We start from the raw sequence: 10,885 nt of genomic DNA on the forward strand, positions 1-10,885 counted from the left end.
ACCTGGAGAAGGGTCTGGAGAAGTTGTGAGGAGCAGCTGAGGGAGCTGGGGGTGTCCAGCCTGGAGCAAAGGAGCTGAGGGGAGACCTTCTGGCTCTGCAGCTGCTGAGAGGAGGTTGGAGCCAGGGGGGTCGGGCTCTGCTCCCCAGGAACAAGGGATGGGACCAGAGGAACCGGCCTCGAGTTGCCCAGGGGAGGTTGAGGTTGGATCTGGGGAACAATTCCTGCCTGGCAAGGGGTGTCAGGGCCTGGCCCAGGCTGCCCAGGGTCCCCAGCCCTGGAGGGGCTTCAGAAAACACATAGATGTGGCACTTGGGGAGATGGTTTCGTTGTCACGGGTGGGGGTGGGGTTGATGGTTGGACTTTTGGGATGATCCTCCAGGTCATTTCCAACCTTCCTGAGTGGCTGATTCTCTCCACCAAGTCCTGTGCAACCAAAGCTGTGGCCAAAACTCCTGCCCAGGTCCCACCAGACCCCTTCCATCTGGTCTCCTGGGGGTGGGGAGGCCCCTTTTTCTTGGGTGGCTTCTCCCTCCATCCCCCCCACCCCTTCCAACCAAAAAGCGTCCTTGGAGTCAGGAGATCTCGTTGCCAAAGACCTCGAGGACCAGGGGGGTGAGCTGCATGCTGTGCTCGGGCTGCAGGGACAGGCACCTGTACTGCTTGGAGTGCTCCTCGTTGAGGCTCCTCAGATCTGCCAACTTCTGGATCATCTTGGGGTAGAGGAGGCGACTCCCCGGGAGGGGGTGACGGCAACGGATGTAGGTCTGGAGGATCTCGGAGAGGTGGTCCTGGATGGATTCCACCAGGGAAGTGTCCTGCACGCCCGGGCGGTCTGAGGGACAGCAAAGGAGGAGAGGTGGGAATGGGTGGGAGGGTTGGGAGTGGGGTTGGGGAGGTGGTGATCACTGCTTGGTGTCCCTTCAAGGCTTTGGGGACCCTCCCGGGATGGGGAGGGAGAAGGGGAAGGAGTCACGGAATCATCTGCCCATGAAGGGTTGGGGAAGAGCTCCCAGGTCCCCTCATCAACCCAACCCCACCATGAGAACCCAACCACGTCCCTCAGCACCATCTCCAGGGCTTGGGGACCCTTGTGGGGAGGGGGAGGGAGAAGGGAAATGGAGTCACGGAATCATCTGCCCAGGAGGGTTGGAAAAGAGCTCCCAGGTCATCAAGGCCACTTGATGTCAACCCAACCCCACCATGAGAACCCAACCACGTCCCTCAGCACCATCTCCAGGGCTTGGGGACCCTTGTGGGGAGGGGGAGGTGAGGCTGGTGGCTCAGGGTGAGTCTGGGCATCTCCTGGGCCTCCATCCTTCCCTTCCCCCCCTTGTCCAGCCCTGCCCCCTGGGGCCTCTCATGGCATCATTTGGGTTGGGAAGGACCTTGAGGGTCATGGAGCCCACCCATCAACCCAGCCCTGCCAAGGCCCCCCCTGCCCCACGTCCCTCAGCACCATCTCCAGCCCTTGGAAGCCCCTCCAGGGCTGGGGACCCTGGGCAGCCTGGGCCAGGCCCTGACACCCCTTGCCAGGCAGGAATTGTTCCCCAGATCCAACCTCAACCTCCCCTGGGCAACTCGAGGCCGGTTCCTCTGGTCCCATCCCTTGTTCCTGGGGAGCAGAGCCCGACCCCCCTGGCTCCAACCTCCTCTCAGCAGCTGCAGACCCAGAAGGTGTCCCCTCAGCTCCTTTGCTCCAGGCTGGACACCCCCAGCTCCCTCAGCTGCTCCTCACAGCTTCTCCAGACCCTTCTCCTGCTCCTCCAGACCCTTCCCCAGCTCCCTGTCCCTTCTCTGGACACTTTCCAACCCCTCAATGACCTTCTTGTCCTCCCAGGGCTGGGTTCTCAGGTGGACTCTACGATGGAGAAGCTCTTTCCCAACCACAAGAATTCCATGATTCCCTTTTCCCAACCAACCACGCTGGAGAGGCAGGGACAGGTGACCAGCCTGGGGATGCAGCCCCAGCCTGGCATGCCCAGTGACCTTGGGGGACAAATGTCCCTCCTACCTGGGGACAGGATGCAGATGGCCATGAGGAGCACGTGCTCTTCATCGTGGAGGTTCAGCTTCTTCAAGCCAACCTGGAATTTCACAAGTGGCTCAAGCAGGTCCATGCTGTGACCAGCTGGGAAGAGAAGAGGGCACTGAGCACAGGCTGCTCTGGAGCAGGATCTCCCCCAGCTTCCCATGGGACCTCCCTGGGACTCCTGCCCTTGCACTGAGGATCTTGGTGTCCCCAGTTCACTCTGTGGCTCTTCCAAGAGAGATTTGAGGACCATTAATATGTGACATCTGCAGAACTTGTTCTCCATGCTGGTCCTCAGATGGCAGCCTGGAGAGGAGAAGCTCCAGGGAGACCTCAGAGCAGCTTCCAGTGCCTGAAGGGGCTCCAGGAAAGCTGGGGAGGGACTTGGGCCAAGGGCAGGAGGGATGGGCTGAGGGGAAAGGGCTTGAAACTGGCAGTGGGGAGCTGGAGGTTGGAGCTGAGGAGGAACTTGTTGGCTGGGAGGGTGGGGAGAGCCTGGGCCAGGGAAGCTGTGGCTGCCCCATCCCTGGGGGTGTTGAAGGGCAGGTTGGCTGGGGCTGGAGCAGCCTGGGCTGGTGGGAGGTGTCCCTGCCCATGCAGGGGGTGGGATCTAGATGGTCTTCATGGTCCCTCCCACCCAAACCAGAGTGGGATGAGATGAAATCCTAAGGCGGGGGGGAAGGTCCACTGTGGGATTCTCCCCCTGCCCTGCAGAAGGGGCACGATGGGGCTTCCCAGGTGGATCCCAGGCTGGTCTGTCCCTCAGCCCTTACCTTGGGTCACGTCGCTCACCCTGTACTTGAAGTCGTTGCTGCCGCAGGTCCAGGTCATGTCATCCAGAGTGAAGGACTGGTTGGACCTCAGCATGATCACCTCGATGGCACTGGACTTGAGCAGGGCAATCTGGTCTTCTGCTGTCAGGTCCCTGGGCAAGGGGGGGTTGGAATCATTGCTTGGGGGGACACAGGGACTTGGGAATGAAAGCGATGGGGACATTTCAAGAGAAGGCTCAGGAGGTGCCAGCAGGGTGGGATGGAGCTGCTGGGCAAGGGGGTTGGACTCTGGTGATTCCTCAGGCAACCCCAGATGTTGGGAACTTGGGTTGGAACCAGGACCTTAAAGATCATCTAGTTCCAACCCTCCTGCATGGGCAGGGGCACCTCCCACCAGCCCAGGCTGCTCCAAACCTTCAGAAACCAGGATGGGACCATCTCGAGCAGCTTTCTTAGGGACCTCAAGTGTTTTGCTGATGGAGTCTGGGTGAGTCAGGGTAAAGGAGGAGAGGAGGAACCCCAGGAAGGAGGTGAGAAGGAACCTCAGAAGAGGAAGAACCCCAGAAGAGGAGGAACCCCAGAAAAGAAGAGGAAGAGGAGGAAACCCAGAAGAAGAGAGAAGGAACCCAAGAGAGAAGGAACCCCAGAAGAGGAGAGAAGGAAGAGGAGGAAACCCAGAAGAGGAGGAAACCCAGAAGAAGAGAGAAGGAACCCAAGAGAGAAGGAACCCCAGAAGAGGAGAGAAGGAAGAGGAGGAAACCCAGAAGAGGAGGAAACCCAGAAGAAGAGAGCAGGAACCCAAGAGAGAAGGAACCTTAGAAGAGGAGGAACCCCAGAAGAGAAGAGGAGGAAGAGGAGGATCCCCAGAAGAAGAGAGGAGGAAGAGGAGGAACCCCAGAAGAGGAGAGACAAGAAACCTGAAAGTAGGAAGAGACCTGGGAAGGGAGCAGAGCCTGAGGGAAGCTGTGGAGATGAGGGACAAAATGATCTGGGTGAGATGGGTGGGACTGGATTCCTGAGTGGAAAACTGCCCTGGACCTGGGAACAAAGGTCTCACCTGAATCCTGGGATCATCTTGGCAAAGCCAATCACCTTCTGGATGCTGTAGCTGACCAGGTCGGCCAAGTGTGGGAGCATGGAGAGGTGGGAGAACTCAATGTTCATGGAGGAGCTCTCGTCGTTCTCCTCAGAGAGCACCAGGTTGGAGAACATTGGGGGCTCCACAGGCTCTGGAGAGAGGGAGAAGGTCAGGGGGTCCCCAGGTAGGACATTACAGGGGGAGGAGAGCCATGCCAACCCATGGTGGGCACAGCATCCATCCTGCCAGGAGGACTTGGGACAGGAGGACATGAGGAATGGGGCTGGGACAGGAGTTGGTCACTGAAAAACAGCAGGACCTTTGAGTTTCTCTGCTGTGCTGGGATCAAGTCCAACCACAGCCTGAGCAGGCAGGGAGCAGCCTGGTGGTCACCTTCATGCTCCTCAAGGACATCCTGGAGGGCTTGGACACTCAGGGGTCTGCCAGGCCATGGACCAGCCAGGAACATGGTGATTCTGGCTCTCAGAACACCTTGGGAACAGTCCCAGGAGGGTCTCACAGAGACATGAGATCCCAGAAGAGGTGATGGAAGGGAATGAGGGCCCAGACTTGGGCCAAGGGCAGGAGGGGGAAGGGCTTGAAACTGGCAGTGGGGAGCTGGAGGTTGGAGCTGAGGAGGAACTTGTTGGCTGGGAGGGTGGGGAGAGCCTGGGCCAGGGAAGCTGTGGCTGCCCCATCCCTGGGGGTGTTGAAGGGCAGGTTGGCTGGGGCTGGAGCAGCCTGGGCTGGTGGGAGGTGTCCCTGCCCATGCAGGGGGTGGGATCTAGGTGGTCTTCAGGGTCCCTCCAACCCAACCCATTCCATGATTCTATTGTCACACCATGTGATAATGCAAGACCCACAATCATAGAATTCAACTCCTGGGATGGTTTGGGTTGGAAGGACTTTAAAGCCAACCCAGATGATCCCACCAGATGATCTTCAAGGTGCTGCCCCATCACTGAAGTGTTCCAGGTGTCTAATGTGGGGCTTGGAGCAGCCTGGGCTGGTGGGAGGTGTCCCTGCCCATGCAGGGGGTTGGATCTGGATGCTCTTTAAGGTCCCTCCAACCCATCCCATCCCATGGTTCCACGATTCTGTGAAGCTGTTGAGCTTCTACCCCCATCACAAAGTCACAGAGTAGTGGGGTTGGAAGAAGCTCTGGAGACCACCCAGTCCAACCCCCCAGCAGAGCAGGGTCACCTAGAGGAGATCCCACAGGATCCAGGTGAATTTGGGATGTCTCCAGAGAAGGAGCCTTCCCATCCTGCTCTGGTCACCCTGTCCCAGGGCTTTGCCACCCACCAGGAGGTCCATGTGGTACCTGGGAATGTGCTGAAGGCGTCGGAGCCAAAGAGGTCGGTGGAGTCTTCTGAGGAGAGATCCTGGGTGAGGATGGAGGAGGACCTGGCTGCCCCCCTGCTGCTGGAGCTGCTCCTCACGGGGGGCTGGGAGAGGAGGTGGGACATGAGGAACTGGACATGAGCAGCTGGAGGTTCCTGGGGTCTGAAGCCAGGAGAGGTGGTGGGGTGGGAGGGGTTGGGAGGCTCTGGGGAGGCCCAGACGTACCCGGAACTTGGTGAAGTCGGAGTAGGTGGGGTCGTAGGTCTTGCGGTGAGCTTCCAGGAGGATCTCAATCACTTTCTGCTGCTCCTCAGAGAGCTTGGGCTTCAAGCTCTCCTTGAGAGCTTCCTCCTCCTTGCGCTTCAGGATCATCTCCCGCTTCCTCTGAACCTCCTCGTCCGTCAGGATGACTGAGGGGATGGGGAGGAAGGCTCAGAACCATGGGATGGGTTGGAGGGACCTCAAAGAGCATCTAGATCCACCCCCTGCATGGGCAGGGACACCTCCCACCAGCCCAGGCTGCTCCAAGCCCTACATCAGATACCTGGAACACTTCAGGGATGGGGCAGCACCTTGAAGATCATCTGGTGGGATCATCTGGGTGGGCTTGAAGGTCCCTTCCAACCCAAACCATCCCATGAGCTAAAGACCATCCAGATCCCACCCCCTGCATGGCAGGGACACCTCCCACCAGTGCTCCAGCCCCAGCCAACCTGCCCTTCAACACCCCCAGGGATGGGGCAGCCACAGCTTCCCTGGCCCAGGCTCTCCCCACCCTCCCAGCCAACAAGTTCCTCCTCAGCTCCAACCTCCAGCTCCCCACTGCCAGTTTCTCTACCCACGTCCAAGACCTGATTGCAAAGGGACAAAGCCCACCAGGACACACTGGGGACCTTCCCAGGGACACTCATTGGGTTCCTGGATGACTGGGACCATGAGAAGCACCAAAAGACCTTCCCCAGGACCCAGTCAAGTGGTGGTGGGAGAAGAATTTCATGTGGTGGGACCAGGATCCCGTGGGTCCCTCTGGCTGCTCAACTTGGTGATGGAGAAATTTCTCTCCATGCTTTGCAGCATCTTCAGCTGGGGCAGGAGAGGAGACCTGAGGGGACAGAGCTCTGGGCAAGGTGGTGGATTCTCCTTCTCTGGAGCCATCCCAGCCCCTCCTGGATCCTGGGGGACTTGCTGGAGGTGCCCCTGCTGTGCTGGGGGTGGCACTGGGGGGGCTCCAGAGCCCCCTCCCAAACCCCACTGCTCCATCACCCCCCGTTCTGCCCCACAGTTGGTTTCTTTCCTCCCTCGTGAGGGTGGCAGAGCCCTGGGCCAGGCTGCCCAGAGAGGTGGTGGATTCTCCTTCTCTGGAGCCATCCCAGCCCCAGCTGGATCCTGGGGGACCTGCTGGAGGTGCCCCTGCTGTGCTGGGGGTGGCACTGGGGGGGCTCCAGAGCCCCCTCCCAACCCCACCACCCTGTGACTCTGAGCTGAACATTGGGACTGGAGGGGATGTCCAACTCCCCCCAGGCCATCCCACCACGGGGGTGGAGAAGGCTCCATCTGCACCAGACCCCAAACCATCTTCTTTCCTCCCCATCTCATCCTCTCCTTTCTGCTCCAGACTCAGATCCGGGTCAAACTGGCCCAAGTTTGCCCTTAACAACTTCAACTACCTTCAACCACAGCTTGGGGAAGACACCAACCTCCTCAAGACCTGTGACAACCTCAACCACAGCCTGGGGAAGACACCAACCATCCTCAGGATCCATAACATCCCCATCACAACCTCAACCACCTTCAACCACAGCCTGGAGAAGACACCAACCATCCTCAGGACCCATAACATCCTCAACCACCTTCAACCACAGCTTGGAGAAGACACCAACCCCCTCAAGACCTGTGACAACCTCAACCACAGCCTGGGGAAGACACCAACCATCCTCAGGATCCATAACATCCCCATCACAACCTCAACCACCTTCAACCACAGCTTGGAGAAGACACCAACCCCCTCAAGACCTGTGACAACCTCAACCACAGCCTGGGGAAGACACCAACCATCCTCAGGATCCATAACATCCCCATCACAACCTCAACCACCTTCAACCACAGCTTGGAGAAGCCACCAACCCCCTCCCCCCTCAAGAACTTCAAGATCTGTGATTCCACCTAAAAATAGCAACATCTCCTCGTTCCTCTTCATTTCTCCAGCACCAAAGTCCATGGAGAAGCTATTTTTAGCTTCATTAGGTCGGGTTCTGTTAACCTAGGAAGGCTTCGTTAACGAGCTGGTTTAGCAATTAACTCCTGTAGAGACCACCCAGGGCCCTGGGACCTGGCCAAGGTGCCACCACCCCCTGCAGGGCTGGGGCTTCCAGCTCTCCCTGAGGGGATGGAGCAGGTGGACCAGGGGTTGGCACCTTCTCCTCACCCCACCCAGGGGTGGACCTGGATATTCTGGGGACTTTGCCCCCATTTTTGGGGGGGATTCAGCTGCTCATTTAGAAGAAAAGAGGACTCAGGGATCTCCTCCCCATCAGGGATCTCCTCCCCATCAGGGATCTGCTCCAGCTTTGGGACAACTGGACACAGAGACATTTTTTGTCCTGCCAACACCCCCACGTTTGGCATTTCTGGAGGACCCAGGTGCCTTGGTGGCACCTCTTCACTCCCTGCCACCCTGTCACCTCCTCAGCCACCCCAGGGGACATGGTCTCCTAGGAGAAGGATGTCACATTGGTTGGAAACCTCCTCCTGAAGCCCTGGGAGGTGGCCAAGGTGGGTGAGGACAGGTGGGCAGCAGCTGCTCCGTTCCCAAGTGCTCATCCAGAAACGTGGGTGGAGAGGACAAATATTTGGACAAGGTGAGAGTGTTTGGGTTGGGGGAGGAGCCACTTCCCTTCCCTCTGCTCCTTCAGCTTCTGCTGTGCATGTGGTGGGAGGGATGGAGGGAGGGAGGGATGGAGGGATGGAGGGAGGGATGGAGGGAGGGATGGATGGAGGGATGGAGGGATGGATGGAGGGATGGACCCCTGTTGCCAGGAGGGACCTGCTGCCCAGGGCAAGGTCCTGCAGGTGGGTGGGGACAAGGTTGGATGGGAGGAACCTGGGCTGGTGGGAGGTGTCTCTGGACATGAAGGGCTTGGATCTAGATCAGCTCCTTCTCCTCAGCTGCTCTCCAGCCCTTCTCCCCACAACCTCTGCTTGTCCTCGGGGTCCCCCCCACCCAGGGGCAGGACCCTGCCCTTGGTGACCCCCCCAGGTTGGCACAGCCCCCCCTCTCCCCCTGCCCAGCTCCCTCTGGATGGATCCCTGCCCTCCAGCCTGTCCCCTCCCCACACCCCTGGTGCCCTCAGCACCTGCCTGGGGGGACATCCATCCATCCCACCACCCGTGGCCAAAGGTGATGTGAAATGGCCCTGGTCCCAGCACCAACCCCTGGGGCCACCACTTGTCCCAGGTCTCCAGGAAGATGGTGCTTTGGTGAGGGAACCAGGACCCTCCCCACCACTTTCCAACGCCACTTTCCGGACTCAACCCAACATCTGCTGAGACTTCCCATCCTAGAAAGGTGGGACCAGATGATCCTAGAGGACCTGTATGTTCTGCTCCCAGCAGGAAGCTGGACCATTCCCCAGGGGTGCAGCTCCAGGTACTCACACTCCTTCATCATCCCAATGTCCACGCAGCGTTTCAGCCGGCAGGCCTGGCAGTGCCGCCGGTTGTCCTTGGTGATCCTGCAGTCCCCGTTGAAGGGACAGGTGAAGATGGCCTTCCTCTTCATGCTCCTCCTGGAGAGGAACACAGAGAAACGGTCTGAGGTCCAACCAACACCCTGGGGATGGTGCCAAGGGGCTGGTCTGGGAGGTGAGGGGAGATGGGAGCTCAGCCCGGAGCTCCGGGCAGAGGGAGATGGTGAAGGGATGATGGAAACATCTCTGGGCTGGTTCTGGTTCAGAGGACTTCTCAGCTGGGGCTTGGGAAGACTAAGTTGGAGAGGATCTGTGGGTTTGATCTTAGAGGTTTGGGCATTGGTGGAGAGCAGGGAACAGGAGAACTTCCAAGGACATGGGGAAAGAGAACTTAGGAGGACACAGGGGAGGAGAACTTAGAAGGACACAGGGAAAGGAGAACTTCTTAGAAGGACACAGGGGAAGGAGAACTTCTTAGGACACAGGGAAGGAGAACTTAGAAGGACACAGGGAAAGGAGAACTTCTTAGGACACAGGGAAAGGAGAACTTCTTAGGACATAGGGAAAGGGGAACTTCTTAGAAGGACACAGGGAAAGAACTTCTTAGGAGGACATGGGGAACAGGAGAGCTTCTCAGAAGGACACAGAGAAAGGAGAGGTTCTTACAAGGACACAGCCCAGGGGTTCAACCAGAGGTTAAGCAGCTTTCTGGTTTGGACCAGGTCTTTGGAGGGGTGGGAGGGTTGTGGAGAAACCCCCCCAGCAGCAAAAGGAACCAGAGTGGAGGTCAAGTTACCAACCAGTGCCCAGCCCTGGAGGTCTGGCCATGCTGGAAGAACTGGCTGGAGCAGATATTTGGGTTTGATGAGAAGAGAAAAGTCACTGCAGGGCAGAGGAGAAATGTCACCAAGCAAAACAACCCTCCTGCCACCAGGGCCACCTCCATCCTGCTGCTGCCCCGGGGGCCTGGGAGGTGCCAAGGCCACCAGGTCAAAGCCAGAGCTGCCCAAGGGTGCTCAGGGGGGCAAATCCTGCACCAGGGGATGGTCCATGGGGCAAATGCAGCCCCAGGGGATGGTCTATGGGGTAAATCCTGCACCAGGGGATGGTCCATGGGGCAAATCCTGCACCAGGGGAGACTCAGGGGGGTAAATCCAGCATCTTGGGAGGCTCAGGGAGGTAAATCCAGCACCAGTGGAGGATCAGGGGGGTAAATGCAGCCTCAGGGGTTGGTCCATGGGGAAAATCCAGCAACAGGGGAAGCTCAGGGGGGTAAATCCTGCACCAGGGGATGGTCCACGGGGTAAATTCTGCACCAGGGGAGGCTCAGGGGGGTAAATGCAGCCCCAGGGGATGGTCCAAGGGGTAAATCCAGCCCCAGGGGATGGTGCAGGGGGTAAATCCAGCCCCAGGGGAGGCTCTGGGGGGTAAATCCAGCCCCAGGGGAGGCTCAGGGGGGGAAATCCAGCCCCAGGGGATGGTCAGGCTCTGGGGGGTAAATCCAGCCCCAGGGGAGGCTCTGGGGGGTAAATCCAGCCCCAGGGGAGGCTCAGGGGGGTAAATCCGGCCCCAGGGGATGGTCCATGGGGCAAATCCAGCCCCAGCTGCAGCTCCTGCCCCCCAAGCCACCCCAGGCTCCTGCTCCATCCCAGCTCTGGGATGAAGAGGCTGCTCAGGTTCCTCCCCCAGCAGGAACCCCCCATGGTGCTGCTGGTCCCAGCTGGGCTGGGGCGGGGGGGGCACTGGGAGAGGGGCCCCCCCAGGCTGGAAAAGGACCAGGCTGCAGCTTCCAGGAGCTAAATATAAACCCTGAAGGTCCCAGGGTGCAATTTAGAGGTTATTTTGGAGCAGGAGATGTAAACAAAGAGGTTTGTTGTGTCCTCACCTCCCAGATGAAGGAACCTATTGAGGGAGATGTTGGGAGGGGAGGAGGGAGCAGAGCCCTCCAGAACCTGCCCTGCTCCAGGGCATTC

General features: G+C 59.0%; 1 protein-coding gene across 1 annotated transcript in view; it reads right to left on the minus strand.

Annotated features, from left to right (window-relative positions):
* Window positions 1-574: 574 nt before the first annotated feature.
* The window catches only part of VDR (vitamin D (1,25- dihydroxyvitamin D3) receptor), a gene marked incomplete at its 5' end in the record, with an annotated part of 37,168 nt that continues 26,857 nt past the window's right edge, over window positions 575-10,885 (minus strand). Inside the window, 7 exons of the mRNA XM_010002447.1 lie at window positions 575-834; window positions 2,014-2,130; window positions 2,805-2,956; window positions 3,862-4,033; window positions 5,207-5,330; window positions 5,452-5,636; window positions 8,881-9,011. Coding sequence (XP_010000749.1) covers window positions 575-834; window positions 2,014-2,130; window positions 2,805-2,956; window positions 3,862-4,033; window positions 5,207-5,330; window positions 5,452-5,636; window positions 8,881-9,011 — 1,141 coding nt within the window. The remainder of the gene's footprint in view (window positions 835-2,013; window positions 2,131-2,804; window positions 2,957-3,861; window positions 4,034-5,206; window positions 5,331-5,451; window positions 5,637-8,880; window positions 9,012-10,885) is intronic.

The sequence above is a fragment of the Chaetura pelagica genome, unplaced genomic scaffold (genome assembly GCF_000747805.2).
Source record: "Chaetura pelagica isolate M959 unplaced genomic scaffold, ChaPel_1.0 scaffold588, whole genome shotgun sequence".
NCBI lineage: Eukaryota > Metazoa > Chordata > Aves > Apodiformes > Apodidae > Chaetura > Chaetura pelagica.